This window comes from Panthera tigris, chromosome E1 (genome assembly GCF_018350195.1).
Source record: "Panthera tigris isolate Pti1 chromosome E1, P.tigris_Pti1_mat1.1, whole genome shotgun sequence".
In the NCBI taxonomy this organism is placed as follows: Eukaryota; Metazoa; Chordata; class Mammalia; order Carnivora; family Felidae; genus Panthera; species Panthera tigris.
Window position 1 is genome coordinate 47,736,356 of NC_056673.1, and position 18,616 is coordinate 47,754,971.

Sequence of the window (18,616 nt, forward strand, 5' to 3'; positions counted from 1 at the left end):
AGCCAGCGTTAGAGGATTCAAGGCTCCTTTTCCAAAACAAGATGTTGTGACGACCAGTGTTGTTGGCAACCTTCACTGCAGACAAGGGGAGGTCGTCAGTTCACACAACTTGAGGCACATGGGGTCTGCATTTATCCCATCCATCACCACGGAAGCTCCCTGAGGCTTGCAACAGAGCCGTTTATTTATATCGATTACGATTTTAAACGTCTCATTCCTTCCCATTTTTCTTTCCAGCAGAAAAGCATTTGGGAGAGGAGCAATCAGAGAGTAGGCAGACTCCTCGCCTCTCATCGACCAAGTGGGAGCCGTCTTAGGCTGGCTTAAAGGCTTACGTCACACCCGAGGACACCGTGAGGTGGCCGATTCCGGTCTCCAAAGGCTGGTTAGTGTTCACATGTTGTTGGTGAAGCTCCCTGAGTCTTGAGAAATCTCTCAATTTTATTTAGCATCACTCTTGCTGGCACCACGGAAAGGCTGGGAGAATGAACGACCGGAGAGAACGGAGGACAAGCAGCCCAAGGCACTGAGCACTTAGACAACTGCTCCAAGACCCTCCTTCTTCTACCCGGATGGCTGCGGCTCCGTATAAGGACCTCTGCAGAGCGATTACTAAGAAGAACACCGTTACCGTGTCCTACGTTTTAGGAAATCCACATGGAACATGTAGCTGTAAAGAGGCATCACATTTGCAACCTGCTCTCAAATGGTTCCAAAAAAAAAAAAAAAACCCCACAAAAAACAAAGCACACACAATTGTGTATCTGTACACATGCACGCTCAGAGATGTAGAGAAAAAATGATAAAGCAGAGGTGGTAAAGTGTTAACACGTATGGAATCTGGGTAAAATGAATACAGCAATTCTTTACGGGGTTTTTTTTTTTCAACTCTTCTGCAACATTGAAATTGGAGGTTATCTCAAAATACATTTTTTCAAGATTTAAAAAGGCACACGGCACTGACTTCAATAATTAAGCCACCATCCAACTTCCTAAACAAGCTGATGACACTGCGAAACACCTTGTTTTGTTGCACTCCACAGATGCTGTGTGTTTCACAAATGGAAGGTCCGTGGCATGCCAGCAACAAGCGAGTCGACTGGCGCCATTTTTCCAACTACATTTGCTCACTTCCAGTCTCTGCGCCACATTTTGGTCATCCTCGCAGTATTTCAAACGTTTCCATCGTTATTGTGTTTGTTAGGGCGATCCGTGATCAGTGATTACAACCTGATCAAAGTTCAGGTGACGCTTAGCATTTTTTAGCCACACGGTGTTTTTCAGTTAAGGTACGTGCATTCTTTTTTAAAAGACTCAAAGCTATTGCACACTTAGTAGGCCACAGGGTAGAGTACACATAACTTTTATATATGCACCGAGAGACCCCAAAACTCACTGACTCTCTTTACTGCGACGTGCCCTTCATCGCGGTGGTCGAGATCTCAAGGTGACCGGGAAAATGAACCTGACCGTGCAATCACACCACAGTGGCACCTACACTCGCTCTCACTGTTCTTGTTCTCTTTGGCTCTGGCTGCAACGATGACAAAGTCCTGATGAAAGTTATTTTTTTTCCCCCTCTCTCTTTTTGATAAAATAAGGACAGCAATTTTCCCAGAAAGGCTCTCTGTGACAGACAGGCCTATTTCCAAAGTGCTCTGCTCATCTATCAACTCCAGAACATATTTCTCGGTGTTAACTTTATAGATTAATCTTTCTCTCTCTCGAATAACCATTTAAGTATCGTGAATGCTTTTGGCTTGCCTGTGAGCTAGCTATTCTGCTCCTCGGTGCCAATGGATAGAATTCAAACACGAAAAATTGATCGACGTTCCACTTCTGAGAGTTCCGTGAACTGTTATTTATCATGGGCAGGATGAACGGGCATCTGAAGGCGGTTCTTGGGCACTCTATTCACATGAATTATAAATCAGGGTAAAAGCCTACCCAATTCAAGGCAACGCTGGATCAGAATCGTGGGCTCACGTGTGCCTCCAAGGGCACACTCAGCCTTTGATTTTTCTGGCAAGACAGAAACAATGAACCCTCCTTCTCTTGGTGGGATCTCAAGATGCTGGGTCAGGTGAGCTGGGCTACGTCACCCTTTCACGGGGGCCCCCTCCTCATTTATCTGACGCCATGGGGAGGTCGCCTGGCCCCTGGCATTTCCCCCTCAGCGACTGAACATTAGCCTTTTCAGGAATGAAATCTGCTTTAAACTTTAAGAAAAGGTACCTTCTTACATGGATCTGCTGAACATTATTAATAAGCCTCTTTGATGGCCCAGCCTTGTTGTTTCGAACACTGATGGTCCTTGGGTCTGTGGATCAGAGGCTCTTTTGCTGTTGTGTTCTCTTTGAGAGAAAACAGAAACCAGCCCGCTTTGTGCCTTTTTTCCATCAAGAAGAGAGAGTTATGTGGCTGCCTCCTCTCCAGGAGAACACAACACAGCTGGTTTTGTCTTTGTTTTACGACATAAGCCAGTACATGAGTGTTCCATCTTCTAGGAAATCACCTCCACCTTCACAACTGCGCACGGCGGCCTTCTGGGGGGACGGCGCTGCCAGGACTGGGCTCTCCCAGGGTGGGCCGCCTCGGGGCAGGTTCATGCTTCCTGCAGGCTCTTCCCCCCACTGCTGCCACGTCTGTGCCTGGGCTGGGCGCCTCTGAGCCTCCAGCCGTGAGATACAACGTTCCGGGTGGGGCCTCCTGATGGATTCACCTGTCCTGAAATTTTGCATTTTCAGTGGCATTCATTCTGGTCTACCTTCAGTGATGTCACTTTTGTAGGTAGGAAATTTTTTTTTTTAATTTTATTTACTTATTTTTGAGAGAGACAGAGATAGCATGAGCAGGGGAGGGGCAGAGAGAGAGGAAGAGAACCCCAAGCAGGCTCTGCACCATCAGTACAGAGCCCGATGTGGGGCTGGAAACCATGAGATCATGACCTGAGTGGAAGCTGAGAATAGGGAGCTTAACCGACTGAGCCACCCCGTTGCCCTGTTAGGTAGGAAAATTAAAAAAGACGGGGTACTACGGGAACCCCGGGTGCTCTGCGTAAGCTCTGGGACTTCCCTCGACTCTCAAAAACCAAAAACCCACACCTCGTGATTTTGGAGTCATCTTTCATTGGAGATTCCAAGGAAAATTAAAAGCTGAGGCAAAGGTGAGCGTCCGAGTTACAAGCACAAACTTGATCTCTAGAAGCACCCTGCAGATAACTGGGGGTGCTCGGGGCCTTACTACTGGCATTCGCAAGGACCACGGGAGCCGGGCGCCAGGAGGGAACGGTCCTTAACCCGGCAAATCTCAGGGAAATCGATTCAGCGGCACTTGCTGAATAAGCCTCTTTGATGGCCCAGCCTTGTTGTTCCGAACACTGATGGACTGAAGTTTGCATGGAGCAAACTTCCCCAAGACAGACTGGTTTAGCCAGCCAGGGCCACCGCCACCGCTCACGGGGGGGACGCTGTCCCAGAGGGGTTCGCGGCCCACGGGCAAAGCCTCGGGCAGCACTGTTTCTGCAGGGTTTTCTCTGCCGTGACAGCGAGGGCCGCATTGGAGCATCTCTGTTTGAAACGACAGAACCGCCCCTCAGAGAATATTCAGCTCGGTATTTTACCCGGAAACTCTTCTGACTATTCAACTAGCTCTGGATCAGGGGATGACGCTTGTCCCTGAGGAAGGGGGGGAACGTCAGAGGGTAACTTTAACACGTCGCTAGCTCTCCTCGACGGCCGTGTTGACCCCAGGCGGAGTTTGTGCGGCCTCGGTGACATCCGGACGCAGCCGGCTTTCTGCTGTTGTAAATGTCCTCTCCGGCCGCCCGGACTGTTCGTGGCACGTGGTCCCTCTGAGGCTGTGGAGACGCCCCCCCTTCACCCGAGACTGGGGGCCAAACTCTGATGCTGTGTAGGCAGGCAGCGTGGTGTACAGGCTGAGGAAAACTGAGCTCTCCCGGGAACCAGAACTTTCTCGTTGACCTCTTAGCCTTGGAGTCTCTTCTGCCCTGGGACAAAAAGTCCGCAGTTCACTCCTGCAGCTGCTCGTTCCTAACCCCCAGCGCTGCTTCGCGTCCCCTGCTGTCCTGTCCGCTGTCACCGTGTATGCTTTCCAGCTCCTTCCTTTTCTGCATAAGGTCTCCAGCAAGATGTGGGCTTTTGCTGGGAAAACTCACTGTGAGCAAAGGGCGTTTCTCCTTTCCCTCTGACCAGAGATCCCGCCAAGCGGCCCTTCACACGAAACCCTCCTGCTGTAGGGCCTTGGTCCATGATTCCGGCTTCTGTAGGTGAGCTCGGGGGCCGTTTCACAGCCAGAGGAAATTGCTTCTTCCTTTTGATTTTAGCTAGCCCTTCGTTAAAACCAAAACGAAACAAAACACCAAAGAGCCGCACTCCAGGAATAAACAAACAGACACACACTGCTCATGGCTCAACTCCCTGCTGCGGTCGAACTCTGCCTGCAGTGACTTGCATGGCCCCCGGGGAACAGCTCAGTCAGATTCTGGCTCCTGGACCCATGTCGCCCTCTTGTTCCCCTACATCTGAGTTTAAGGCTGCAGTGTCCACGTAAAGGGGGAGACCACGCAAATACACAATTTCTCCTGAGGATGAAGTGGAATAAATAGGGGATGTGTTTTGTGGCTGACTTTGTTGCATCTCGCCTCTTTCTGGAAAGTGACAGACAAGTAATGGTATTTCGCTTAACACTTAAAGCAGGGTCAGTGTGGCATGTCTATGCTGGTCCCGTAAAGAAACTGTGTGTTCGATGCTACTGTGGACCTTTTATACTTAAGAAGGCTAGATACACACAAAAGGGAGAAAAGAAAATCCCGAACAGAATGTTCTGAGACTGCCTGCAGCATAATTTATGACTGTCCTCATCCCCCCGCCACCCGCCCCCTTAAAACCAGGTTTTGCAGACTGAAGGGAAGGGATCCGGGGAGCACCCCCTGGGAACCTGTGTCCAGGACGGGCTAAGAGAAGGTAGGGTGGCAGACACAGAAGGGTCCCCTCTGAAACGATGACTCAGGACGAAGTCAACTGACCTGATTAATTTTAGTTTTCCTTCAGTTTGTTCTAAGAATATCTCGGAAAAGTAGCAGTGGGCTCACCACCAGCAGTTTTATTCTTGGAGTAGAGGACACATAAGCACATTTGATGAGGAAGTTGCTGCTCTAAGAATAAAGCTTGTGCCAACCAGTCAGTAACTCAGCCACCCCAGGGGGGTCCCTTTTGCCTGCTCACAGGCGCCTGTCGGAGGAGACAGATGTGGGCTGTGGGACACAGCTGCTCTGCCGTCTCGGGAGCAGGGGCCCCGAGGTCATGGCCCAGTGCCGGCAGAGGCAGAGCTCGAAGGCACGATCCGCTGGCCCCCAGAGGTGGGATGCGGAGGGGTAATGGAGACTCCCCGGGAAGCACTGAAAAGCGGCGGGTGGTATGAGTGAGGAGGCCCGTGTCTTAAAGACTCTCGGTTCACCTCTAGGGATAGAAATGTTAAGACCGGCCGACGCTGGTTACCACCGACAATCAGGAGCCTGGCAGACGGCGGTCACTGAGACGGAGAGATGGTGCAGTGCGGGGAAGGACACAGGTCCCGGTGCCAGAACACTGCCTACCAGCTGTGTGTCTTCGGGCAAGTTACTCAGCCTCTCTGTGCCTTAGTTGTCTCAACTGTAAACTGGGGACAACAGGACCCACTCTGTAGGTTGGCTGCGAGGGTTAAATGAGCGACGGGGTGGGCCTGGCGCCCAGGGTTTGTTAAACACGCGCACAGAACGGGAATCCTGTGGGAAGAGTCTCGACGAAGGTGGCCAAGCCAGAGTGGTGGCTGGCACCCACTCCTTGCAGCGGAGGCCATGGCCAGCGAGGGAACGGCGGCCAGGACCTGCGGAGGAGCTGGCTAAACTCTGGTTACGCTTCAGGTGCAAGGTGCACCCAGGAGAGCCGCACACACACGAGAAGTCCTGTCAAGGACTCGGAGCAACGGTTACAGCCCCGCTGGGCCTGTGAGTCCATGAAGCCCGATCCCCAAAGCAGGTGTGCCCCCACCGCTCTCTCGGTTCTGGCGGAGGGCGGGGGGCACTCCGCAGCCGCCCTACTGGTGGGCACGGGCCCCCGTCCCCGCCGGGTCTGTGCCGACTCTGAAAATCAGCAGGAATCTGGGGGGCTCAAGCCACAGACTGAAGGCAAGGCCGGTACCTGGCCTTTTTTCCTTCCCCACCCCGCAGAGGTCAGGGGTCACCGGCCTCCTCTCTCCAGAGAAACGGAGGGCGCGACGACCCCTCTGGGATTCGGGAAAATGGGGCTCAGGAGCAGGCCACGTCCCCCTACTCACCACTTTGGGCTTGAAGGGCGGCTGGATCTCCCTGTTCTCGAGTTTCTCCCAGTCGATCCTCCGGAAGAAGGCGTGCTCCCGCACGTCCCTCTCCCCCTCAGGTCCGCAACCCAGCCGCTTGCCGGGGTGTTTGGTCATCAGCTGGAAAGCAGCAGAAAAGAGGACGTAACGTATACCGTGGTGGCCACAGGTGACGACAGCGTATCGTATAACTGAGATGTGCCAAGAGCACAGAACCTAAGAATCCTCCCCACGAAGAAACAAAAGGTAACTAACTATGTGAGGGGAGGGACGTGTCTACCTGATATGGGGAAATCTCTTCACAGCGGATGGGCATATCAAACCGCCAGGTGGCACATTTTTAGATGTATCGCACAAAGTTTGTCGATTCTACCTCAAAACAGCTGGACAAAAAAAAATCCGCCCTCCCCCACCTCACGCACAAAAAGTAGGAGAAGAAGAGAATGTTGGACAATAGGGCCTTCCCTTCGGCAGCTCTGCCCCCCAGCCCGGACCGTGTGGACGCCCGGAGAGCACCCCAAGAAATCAGCCGCTTGTGCAGACTGACCCCCAACTCACAGATACGGTGCTGATAGTATGGGTCTTTCTATAGTGATTTCTATGATCAAGGAAACAGGGAGACAATCTGGCCCCACAGCCAAACAGAGGAATTTAAATAGGCATCTTTAGGTATCTGTGTCGAACTGCCTTCCCAGATGTCTATAAAAGTACGTGTGTGAAGAGGTAGGTCATCACTGAAAATTGTGCATCTCATGTGATACTAGTAACAAGCATCAGATGCCTGTTTATTGCTTGGACCAAACCGTATTAATCGAAGACTCGCGGGTTTGGCAAAGTAAATGCCAGGACCAGCAGGTGACTCGTCAATTCCCACGTGCCTAGTGCAGGACGTGGAGGCGAACACGGGCCACCAGCTTGGAGGGCAGGGCCCAGCTCTCCCTGTGTAGATTTGCAAACGGTGCCCGGCCCTTGGAAGACAGGTGATAAGCGCATCCCAACCGATCAAACCCACCGGAAAATGTTAGCAGCGTGTTACTTTCCATCTCTCTGGGTCTGACAATAATTTTGTGGCCTGAAGCTTGACTATTAAAAACAGACCAAGTCATGAGCCAGTAATTTCCGTTCCTAGGTATTTCCTCGACAGAAGCAGTTCATATGTTCCCCAAAATACACAACCTGGAAGTTTCGTGGCAGTTCTGTTTGTAACGGCTCCCGAAACTGACGTGGAAACAACCCAAAGGCCCAGCAGCAATAACACGAATGGATAAACTGTGCTGTGGTCACAAAGTGGAAGAAATACAGCAAGACAGGATGGAACCACAGACACAGGAAATGGAGAAATCTCACTATCACAGTGTTGGCTCAAAGAAGCCAGGCCCGGGGAAGCGTCCAATGGAAGACTGCATCTGTGTGATGTTCAGAACAGGTGACGCTAATCCGTGCAGGTACAAGTGGGGACGCTGCTTACCTCAAGGGGAGGGGCGGAGCTGTGGGACAGGAAGGGAGGGGGCTTCTAGGGTGTCGGAAACATTCTCTCTCTTCTAATTAATTAAACATGTATTTATTTTTTATTTGAGAGAGACGGGAGACAGCACAGGCAGGGGAGGGGCAGACAGGGAGGAAGAGAGAGAATCCTAAGCAGGCTCCATACTGTCTGTGCAGAGCCCAATGCGGGGCTCAAACTCACCAACCTCAAGATCATGCCCTGAGCCCAAATCAAGTCAGACGCTAACTGACTGACCACCCAGGCACCCTTTAAAAAATTAAAAAAAAAAAAGCACCTGGGTGGCTCAGTTGGTTGAGTGTATGACTCTTGGTTTCCGCTCAGGTCATTATGTCACAGTTTCATGGGTTTGAACCCCTTGTCAGGCTCTGCACAGACATTGTGGAGACTGCATGGGATCCTCTCTCCCTCCCTCTCTCTCTGCCCCTCCCCTGCTTACGCTCTCAAAATAAAGAAATAAAAACATTAAAAAAATAAAAAAAAATTTTTTTTGGATGTTTATTTTTGAGAGAAAGAAAAAGAGCACAAGTTGGGGAGGGATGGGGAAAAGTGGATCAGAAGCAGGCTCTGTGCTGACAGCAGAGAGCCTGCTGTGGGGCTCAAACTTGTGAACTGAGAGATCAGTCAGGCGGTTAACTGACTGAACCACCCAGGTGCCCTAAAACATTATTTCTCTTGACCTGAGTGCAACTGCATGGGTGTGTTAGTTTTGTGAAAATTCACTGATCTACGCACTGACGATTGGTGCCCATTTCTGCATGCACGGTTTATCTCAAAAAAAGAGAATCCAATGAAGAATGACCCAAGGCACACCATGTTAGGCAACGGAAGAGAACCAACGTTTTCTGAGCGCCCAAGATGACTTCTGGCAACTCACACCACAATTTCACGAGGTGGATGAGAAACTAAAACACAGCGCAATTAGCTGCCTGGGCCAGAGTTCCAGGAAGTCCAGTGGACCGGAACCCATTCTCCAGGCCGCCATATTTCCCACTATTCCCTGGGGGTCACCACACTGGAGCCCTTGATGGCAGAAATGAGTGGCATGGGTTTGCAGTGTCTCTGCCATCTCTCCCATCTCTCGCAGAAGTGTGGGGAAGGGATTTCCCCAGTCGACCCCCTTGGTCTGTAATTATAAAAGAATTCAGATCTACTTACCCCTTTGCAGATGGAAACGGCCTCCTTGGACAAGGATTTTGGGTAAGAAACGTTATGCTCCATTATCGACTGAAACAGCTCGTCTTCATCTTCGCCATCAAACGGAGGCTGTTCCAGAAAACAGAGACATGGGAAAACACGCAGAGTCATTCAAACATGGCGCCTGAAGATCCCACTCAGCGCCAAGAAACAGACAGGGCTTCCCGGTGCACCATGGACTGCAGGGTTAGCTCAGCGAAGTTGCTGGTTTATTTGATTATCTTTCATTAGGTTGGCGGTTGTGTGTTTTTCACTTTTTCCTCTGTCTCTTTAATTATCCTGCCCTGGGCAACCCAAAACCATCTTTAGGGAAAAATGTTTTTGAGTAATGCTTTTAATGATTTGCAAATAAATTATAATTAATCCATTAATCTTGTAATTATGTGTTAAAAAATTTAATTATAATTAAGTTAGGTTACAGATGGCTCTGCGTGCAGGGGTGGGGGCAGGTGGAGAATGCCAGTACCTTTGGATTCTGAGCATGGGGCGATGGGGCCATCAGAACACGGGCAAAATGGACTTCCTCAGGTCCAGCAATTCACACCAGGGCCCTTCTGACCCAACAGGGAGTTGCTCTGTCGGGAGCCTGGCACCTGCATGGTGGTAGTGATGGGAGCTTAGTTTCTACTGGACACTTCCCTTTCCGCTTCAACCGGGTTTGTAGGAGGTCACGGCTTTAAAGTCAGGAGGATCTGGACCAGAACTCTAGTTCCACCACCTCTTAGCTGGGTGTCCATGGGCGGGCGACCCATCTCTTTAAGATGCAGTTTTCTGATCTGTAAAATGGGGTTCCCTGGTGAGTCTGCAAAACTCCTGCTAGTTTATCACGGAACCATCAGGTGCCTGATGAAGGGCGGTGCCTAGTGGCACTGGTATTTTATTAAGGCACATGAATGGTCTTAGAAGGGGCTGCCAGAATTCTTGGGAGGAGCTGGTGAGCTCAGGACGTCCTTCAAGTTTTCTCCTCCGGCAGGTCTCTAATCCCAAGAGGTCTGGCAAATTACCTGTCACTCTGGAGGGACAGTACACAGGATAAGTGGGTTTATGGGCCATTTCTTAATGTTTCTTTCTGGCTTAGCTAACCTTGGGTTTAGCAGAAGAAAGGCAGACCAGGGGTCAGCTCTCACACAGAGAAGCCCTGTATTTCAATCTCGTTGCATTTTCCTTCTCGTGGAAGAGAGGACTCTCCGTCACTTTGGCTAACATGGTTAGGGCTCTGCTAATGCAGAGTCCAGCTTGAATGTAAACTATATCGTGGGCCACAGATAGCTGTGCAGTAGTCAGCAGGATATCCCTTCTTGTCGAGCATTTCCGAGTAAGAGACAGCATTGGAACCAAGCAGAGTGCTCCCCTTGAACCACGACTTGGATCATTCCAACCTGCTCATCTGACCCCCAGCCTTAGTCCTCCCCGACCCTCAGCCCTGAATAGGAGTCACCTGTGGGGTCAGCACACGGAAGCCACACCCACCAAAGGGAAAGCCACTAAGTCTATCAAGAACCTACCTTGGGACCAGGTAGGGAAGAGCAGGGGGTTGGGACTGGTGCCATTATTTTTGTTTTGTTTTGGTCTAGAAATATAAATAAATAGGCCTCTTTTCCAGTTGCAAGCGCCTGGTATAAAGGATATTTAATTTGGCCAAAGCATGCAGGTGGGTGAGAAGAACTAAAATGCTCCGAGCAGAGCAGGAACAGCCCGCCATGGTGAGTGTCCCTGGGCAGAAGTAACATGGTGCCTGGATGCCCCACGGCAAGGCAGCTGGGCACAGACACCCGCTTGCACGTGCAGACGGTCACCTGGGTCAGCCGGTTTGTGCCACCTCAATCTAGAAAGAACAGAGCAGGACACCCTGCGGGTGTGAGTGGAGCTGCACTGGCCAAGAGCTCCACTGGAGCCCAGTCCTGCTGTCCATCCCACTACATCTTCTCTGCCTGATATCATGCAACCCACTTCTTCAGGACACCTGTGATAGGACACCCACACAACATCCCATTTTCCCATAGATGATCCATAGATGTAGCTGGTTCTTGGCCAAGGAGATTTTCATAGCTAAAGCAAACCTGATACAGTTTCTGCTCAGGGCTGTGAATTGCACACATCCAGAGGGCCCCATTCACTCTGAATTTCCTATGTATTCACTCTCTACAATGTCATGGTGCCCGGGATGGGAGCCAGGCACAGGTTCTGCTCCTGGATAACCAAACAACACTTCTCAATGTGGCCCCTTAGGGCCGCTAGTTGGGAGAAACTACATACTTTGTGGATTTCAATGCAAAATGAAAATGTGGGCCCCTTATTAGATAATTATTAAGAATTTCAAGACGGCAACAGCAGATCATCAAACCAGATGCATGAGGCTCTTGGAGCTTGGGTCCCGTATGACTACATCGGTCACACGCCCGTGAGGCTGGCCAAACGTGGTGGACTTTCCTGAGCAGTGACAGAGGCACCAGGGAGAGTCAACTGGCCTTTTTGGTGCAACTGGCCTTTTGGTACTAGCAACAGGAATGCTCCAGGGGCTGGGTCACAGATACTCCAAGCCAAAGGCTTAAGAGAAATTCTCTGCAAAGGGAAACTCAGACAAACCATCTCCAGGAATCTTTCTCAGCAAGAATCTCTGCGTTTGAAGACGATTAGGTCGATGCAGCTGCCTTTTCCCCGACTCTGATGTAGAAGACAGGAATTTGCGGGGTGGGGGTTGGGGGAATGTTCCATGCAGGGCACTGGGCTGTTGCAGCTGCTTAATTGTCCTCATGGCCTGGGGACCAGCTTGGCCCAGGTGAGCTGTGCCTACTAATGATCAAAGGAGGTGCTTGGCCACGAGGCCCCCTCTGTATTCCCCCTGAGAGCAGGACACCTGGCTCCTGACACACCCCAGACAGCATTCCTTACAACTAGCAGGTATTCGTCCTACAGGACACCCCTGGGTCAAATCTTGCACCCTTTACCCCCTTCTGGAGATGTGCATTAACATTTACATTTTTTTTTATTAAAAAAAATTTTTTTTAAAGCTTATTTTTGAGACAGAGAGAGACACAGAGTGTGAGTGGGGCAGGGTCAGAGAGAGAGGGAGACACCGAATCCGAAGCAGGCTCCAGGCTCTGAGCTGTCAGCACAGAGCCTGATGTGGGGCTTGCACTCACTAATGATGAGATCAGACCTGAGCTGAAGTCGGACACCTAACCAACTGAGCCACCCAGGCGCCCCAACATTTACACTTTTTAAACGTTCTAAGAAGTCCTGCAGTAAAGAAAGCCGTTTAATCCAAATGTGAATCATATAGGCTGGGGATCGAGGACCCTGAGGGCCCTTGGCCTCACCTGTTAAGATTTCTAAGCTAGAACAAAAGCCACACGACCACGTGTCCTTGGGGGCAGAGCCTTGGGGTTTCACCCTGCGTCTCATCCCTGTGTGGCCCCAAAGACTGGGGCCTCTCCCGTCAGCACATCCCAGGGTAGACAGGTGCCTCTATCCCTGATGTTCTGTTGTCACCCACTTTGAGTCTGTACTGCCTGATGAACAGCCGGTATTTGGGACTGTCTGTGTGCCGGGCACCGTGGGGAGCACTGTGCACGTCTCCCTCAACCCTCAAAACCACTGTATAGTGTATGTACAATTAAGCCCGTTTTACAGCTGAGCCGGTTGAGGCTGTATTACGTGCTCCGGCCAGGGTCACGGAGCTGGGATGTGGAAGAACCAAGATTCGAGCGCAGACATCTGACTGCGGGGTGCGGGCTCTGAGCCATTCTGAGCAACGCCAATGCCTCGCATTTGCTCCGGTGGGTCCGTGGTGAAGGATGGTCCCCTGGCATTGCTGCTGGTGGGGCGGACTGGGAGGTGCTCAGCTGCTGGTCCCCCCGGCACCTAAAGAGGGCGCCACTGGGGCAGGGGTCGGGGAGACCATTTCCGTATCCTGTATAAGGAGTAGTGGTTCTGAAAAGAAACAGGGGCAGTCGCTGTGGCCTGACATGATTCAAGTCATTGTGTAGGATGTCTCCAGCCTAGAGACCTGGCATGATTTCCCAGGCTTATTCCGATGGCTAGATCTCTTGCCTTTGCCACACGTCCTCTGCCAGTCAGCAGAGGCCACCCGAGGACCCACGCTGATGGTGCAGCTGCCATCTTGGTCTTGCTGTAGTGGAGTGCCCTCTGGGATGCTCCTGGGGTGCCCTGCGCCAGGGCTGAAGTGCTCCAGATCTCATTGGTCAGAGTCAGTCACGTGCTCTATCCAATCACGAGTGAGCCGGGAGGTACAATCCGAACATGTGCCAGAAGGAAGATCCCAAATATCTGGTGACAATGAGCAACAATGCTCATCACATCAGAAACGCTTCCTGGAGTCTTCTATTGAATTAAAACCATGTATTCCGGCGGGGAGAGGGATTCCAGGAAGGTTAGCACCCACATTCCTTTTACCTCAATGCAAAAACCGCTCTTACTTTTTTGGGAGCTCTTAGGCCTGTCACATTATTTTCAAATAATGACGCATCATTTGGAGTTTCTTGTTTTTCATGGACTGTTGCAAACGCTTTCTCCGTGGCTACCGGTGTTCCCAGATTAATGCCGCTGAGCTGATCCATCATCCGTCAGGGACGGGCTCACTTGTCCAGGGGCACGTTTACAATGGCTTCCAGGGCGGCACTCTGAGAACTAGCAGCTTCTATAAACGTCTCTGTGCCATATGTCCTTTTTTCCTTCTCTGAATGACTTCCTAAGGTAAAACTTCCCTGGTGTGGGGTTATACAGCCGCAGAATGTGAACATTTTTATGGCTCTTGTTAAGTCTGTCCTAGTGACCCGGGGGAGCATTCTTACAGGTAAGTGCTGCTTAGGCCTTGGCATTGAAGGCAGGTCAGTGGTGAAGTTGTAATTATATTCATTTGCCTTCCCAGGCACCTCGGCTACCGAGCCTGGTGACAACAGGAGGCAATGCGTTGCGGGGGACTAAGTACGTGAACTTTTTGGATCGCTTCTCTCCCCCTCTTTCCCGCATTCCCACGATCATTTTCAAATTTCTACAAATCTGGACTTTGTGTGTCTCAGGCTAAGCCACCTGTTAATAAGTAAAGTCTTGGCTTAGTGTAAAAATGTTCTGACCCAGCGGTGCCCTGCTTAGCAATTTGCAATTTGTGAATTTTAGACAGACAGGTGAGGGATGACGGTTTACTCTTTTCCAAAATGGTTTCTAAATCATGTCCTAGTTCTGCGGTTGATGGGGCCCTGCCATGTTTGTTTACAGGTCACTGATGACCAGTGGTGGGGTGGGAGAGCACCCAAGGACAAGGCAGGCTGAAGTTGGGGGATCAAGTACCCATTACCGGTATATTAGGAACAAAGACAAACCATAAAGAAGCCTGGTGGAGGGGATCTAAAGAGGAGAGGGCTGGTCCCTTTATGATGAAGCCCGGTGACCGCGTGAAGCTAGGATATGCTCATTACAGTGCTGGGTAAATACTGTTTATGCCTGAAAGTAATCATATTTATCAAGCAATCCAGGAACTGAAGAAAGACTCAGGCTGTTTATGTTTAACTGCCCCCTTGGCTGCTGACAATAAACATAGCAAATGAGGAGAAAATTGCAATAAACTATCTTTTCTGCTCATCTCTGGCCCTCTGTGATGAAAGGGGACAAATTTAGACCACAACCCCATCAACAGCTTTATAATTAATCTCACTTTTCAACAACAGCATCTATACCCTCTGCTGGGCCTGGAGGCTCCTGCTGCTTTGGGGGGCTCTGGGTAATGAAGGCACAGAGGCTTCATTATCCTTTCTGGGCTGAGTCACAGCCCAGAAATGCATTTAAATTTGCACTGAGTCACAGGGAAGACTAAGAAGTGGGTTTCTGAAATGAAAACACTGTGTTTGGGGCAGGCGCGGTGTGCATTCAGGGGAACAATGGCTGAGTCTGCCATTGTGCCTGAATGTGGGCTGCTTTTAAGACACCCCATTTAAAGAGTGTCACCATTTTCAACAGAGATAATGAAAACTTGAAGGAATCCTATCAGGCAGGCTAATGGAGTCTGAGAAGCAGGTTGGGTAACAGCAAAAATGTGCCAGAATGTTTATGGAAACACTGAGCATGGGGAGGGCATCTTCGAGGGCCTCAGGGACAATCCCCAAGTGACGCAGGGTGTTAAAATGCACCCCCAAGGGGACTCCCCTGCAGGAGGGCAGCATTCCTGAGCTCTCCTCTAGGGAGTGAAGTCCCCCCGAGCTTGGCGAGGAAGGAAGATGGGGGTGAGAGTGTGGCCTGGTGTGTGTGTCCTCGGAGGGGAGGGGGGATGCGGCGGGGAGGGGGGATGCGGGACTTTGCTGCAGGCCAGGCTCCTGCTGGCCAATCAAGAGTCAGCTCATTTGATCTCTTGTGCAGCGCCCTTGGAAACAAATCCCATTTCTACCCACCCAATCTCTTTCGTTGACATATGCAAATGGCACTCAGTGAAAACAGCATTTGTTTCTGGACTCAAGAGTCAGAGCATTCAAGTGGGACTGAGAAGGGGAACTCAGCTTTTTGTGCCTTCTTGAACAGCGGGACTCTGGGGGCGGGCGATCATTCAAATTTTATTGTCAGAATTCTAAAGAGGGGAAATTAACTCAAGGGGCAGGCCCCTTGCTGTTGTCTCACTGATGGTGGTTCTGGATAACCTGTTTTTCTGTGCTTAAAAAAATGGGGGGTATTTGGCCTGAGATGAATATTTTTATTGGGGTTAAAAGCCTAAATAATCACAAACCATTTTACTAGCAATCAAGTCTTAACATCACTTCTCCGTTAACGACCAAATGCAGGCTAATGCCCTGAATCTTTTAATACCCAAGAGGCTACTTTAGATCCAAAAGATGTAAGACAAGGGTCACCAATGGCGTCCCACCCCAGAGGGAAAGCCAAAGGTCTGTGATGACTTTCATACTCTTAAGACCTGGGCTTCCCTTCCCTCGCAGACCTCCGTTCCCAATCCCTCTCTAGGCTACTTTGCTCTGGACACACTGGTGGTTTCCTGTCCTTTTTTTAAAACATGGCCACACACTTCCACCCCAGGGCCTTTGCACTTGCTGTTTCTGTCTCCTGGAATGCTTTTACTGCACATATGCACATGGGCATTCTTTTACTTTTTTCTGGTCCTCACTTTAGCTACACATGAGGCCCTCCTTGGCCATCAATAAAATTTCCATCTCCTCCAGCACTACATCTTCTTTTCCTGCTTTGTTACTTTTCCTCTTAGCTTATCACTATTCTGTATTTTCCTTATTTAGCCCGTCTACTGTCTCTAGACTGGGGGCCTCATGAAGGCAAGGGTTCTTGTCTGTTCTGCTTACAGTGATAACCATGCACACAGTACACATTCAAGTATATGCTGAATGAATCCACAAATGAGTCAATGGATGTCAAATGCCAGAAAGGGTGATTCCCCCCACCCCCTAGCCTCATCCCAAGGAACAAAGATTCAAAGATTTCCTTGGGCGTAGCTCAGCTGCCCACCATGGGCATTTCTTTCCATTTTCTCTAAGGCTTTTGGCTATGGAAGGTCAGACTCCCAGACATCAGGACTTGAGTGCTGGGAATTATAAAAAGCTGCCCAGGGCAGAGTTGTTTTTAGGTAAAACGACAGAGATCTGGTGGATAGATGCTCACCCGACCTGCTTCCCCTCGCTGAGCTCACAGGTACACACATTCTGCTTCCCAGCCCTTTGCGTCTGGGCCAGCAGGCTGCAGGAAGGACAGAGGTGCACCACGCCTCCAGGCCTGTCCCCCGAAACATTCTGTGCAACTTCCCTTCTCTCTGTCTTCACTGGCCAGTTGAGTAAGGAGGGGGTCACTGAAGGAATGTAAGCCCCTAAAAGACGGCAGGGCCAGTGAATGAAAGAAGCCTGCCCTCGAATGACCATGTGGACAATGTAAGATAAATCCGTGTCGTGTGTTAGACTGCGGAGACTTGGGGTTGCTCGTTAACGTGGCCAGTGCGATTTGCCCCGACGACGCAGATATTAAGGCCATCTATTAAAGAGCGCCAGCCTAGGCAGTAATCCCCCCGCTTATCTGGCCTACGCGGCCTCCCTCAGAGAAACCTAATCTGTCTTTTTTGTAACTGGAGGTTCAGCCTCCATGGACTTTTGTGAAAATGACAATGAACTGCCGAGAGTTAGATACGGAGAGATGGGAAGGAGCTATTAAAACTATTCTTCAAGTTTTACTGTCTTCTTCCTTTGATAACAATCGCGATGATACACAGTGGGCAGCTACTGGGGTAATGTGTGCAGACAAACGTGCAGGGACCCATAACCTAACCCGGTGTTGAGATTCTGAAAGCCTACAGAGGCCACTCTCGTCCTCCACGGGGCTTTTGTGTACAATATGAAAGCTACGTTGTCTGGGCCCCAGGTTGCAGCTTTCAGTGTGGGGTTTTTATGACCAGGAGATGAATGCTGTGCCTACTGAATATAACCCCCTTTCAAGGCGGGGTGGGGTGGGGGTGGATTTCTCCCTCTTTCACCTGGGTTGGGGAAGTCAGACCAGCAGCAGCCAGGTCCTGCTAATGTGGCCCAAACCGAGCTGAAAGACTCCCATTATCCAGCAATAAACAAGCATGAAAACGTAGCAGCCCGTTACCTGCCCGGCTAGCATTTCATATAATAGGACGCCATAGGCCCACCAGTCCACGGATTTCCCATACGGCTGATAAGCGATTATCTGTGGGAAAACACAAACATCGATTACAATTATTGGCGATCAAAAAGCCTGTGTTAGAACAGATACGTCAAGCACGTAGAGCTTTCTGCACTAAGCGGGGAGGGCCCTGCAAATCAGACACACCAGGAACCACCACCCAGGAATTCACTGCCCAAAACCTGTTCGGGAACAGCTCCTCTGAATCCACCCGGAGAAACTACACAGCGCTGTCTGAAGGTTTAATTATCCTCATTGGTGAAAAATATTTGGACAGTGAGGTGGATTTAATTTTCGGAAAAAGCCAGAGGCCATTAGACCCAGGGTCTGGTAAATAAGATAATCAAGCTATGTAACAGAATTTTGCTAAAAGTCACAAAGATGATGGCGGTGATAATGTATCTGAAGTTTTTCACAACATTTTTAAAGAGATACAAAATGATCAAATGTAATACTTGAACCTTGTCTGAATCTTGATTCAAACCAAACCAACTGTAAGAAAAAATCAGGAACACTGAAACATGGTCTTGATGATATTAAGAAATTATCACTAATTTTGTTAGGTGGGAAAATGGTATGATGATTAGTTAAAAAGTGTCCTTTGTGTGTATATGTATATATATAAACCACATCTTTATACATTCATCAGCTGATGGACATTTGGGCTCTTTCCATAGTTTGGCTATTGTTGATAGTATACAATGGAATATTACTTGGTGATCACAAAGAATGAAATCTTGCCATTTACAACAACGTGGATGGAACTAGAGTGTATTATGCTAAGTGAAATAAGTCAGAGATAAATATATGATTTCACTCATATGTGGAATTTAAGAAACAAAACAGGGGGCGCCTGGGTGGCTCAGTCGGTTTTGCACCTGACTTCGGCTTAGG

At 50.0% G+C, this 18,616-nt stretch overlaps 1 protein-coding gene across 2 annotated transcripts in view; it reads right to left on the reverse strand.

Annotated features, from left to right (window-relative positions):
• PRKCA (protein kinase C alpha) overlaps nucleotides 1-18,616 on the reverse strand; it is a 404,971-nt gene that overhangs the window by 12,246 nt on the left and 374,109 nt on the right. For both annotated transcript variants that reach the window (XM_042967753.1, XM_042967754.1), the window contains 3 exons: nucleotides 17,666-17,746; nucleotides 9,020-9,127; nucleotides 6,337-6,477 (listed from right to left, as the gene is read on the reverse strand). In XM_042967753.1, coding sequence (XP_042823687.1) covers nucleotides 6,337-6,477; nucleotides 9,020-9,127; nucleotides 17,666-17,746 — 330 coding nt within the window. The remainder of the gene's footprint in view (nucleotides 1-6,336; nucleotides 6,478-9,019; nucleotides 9,128-17,665; nucleotides 17,747-18,616) is intronic.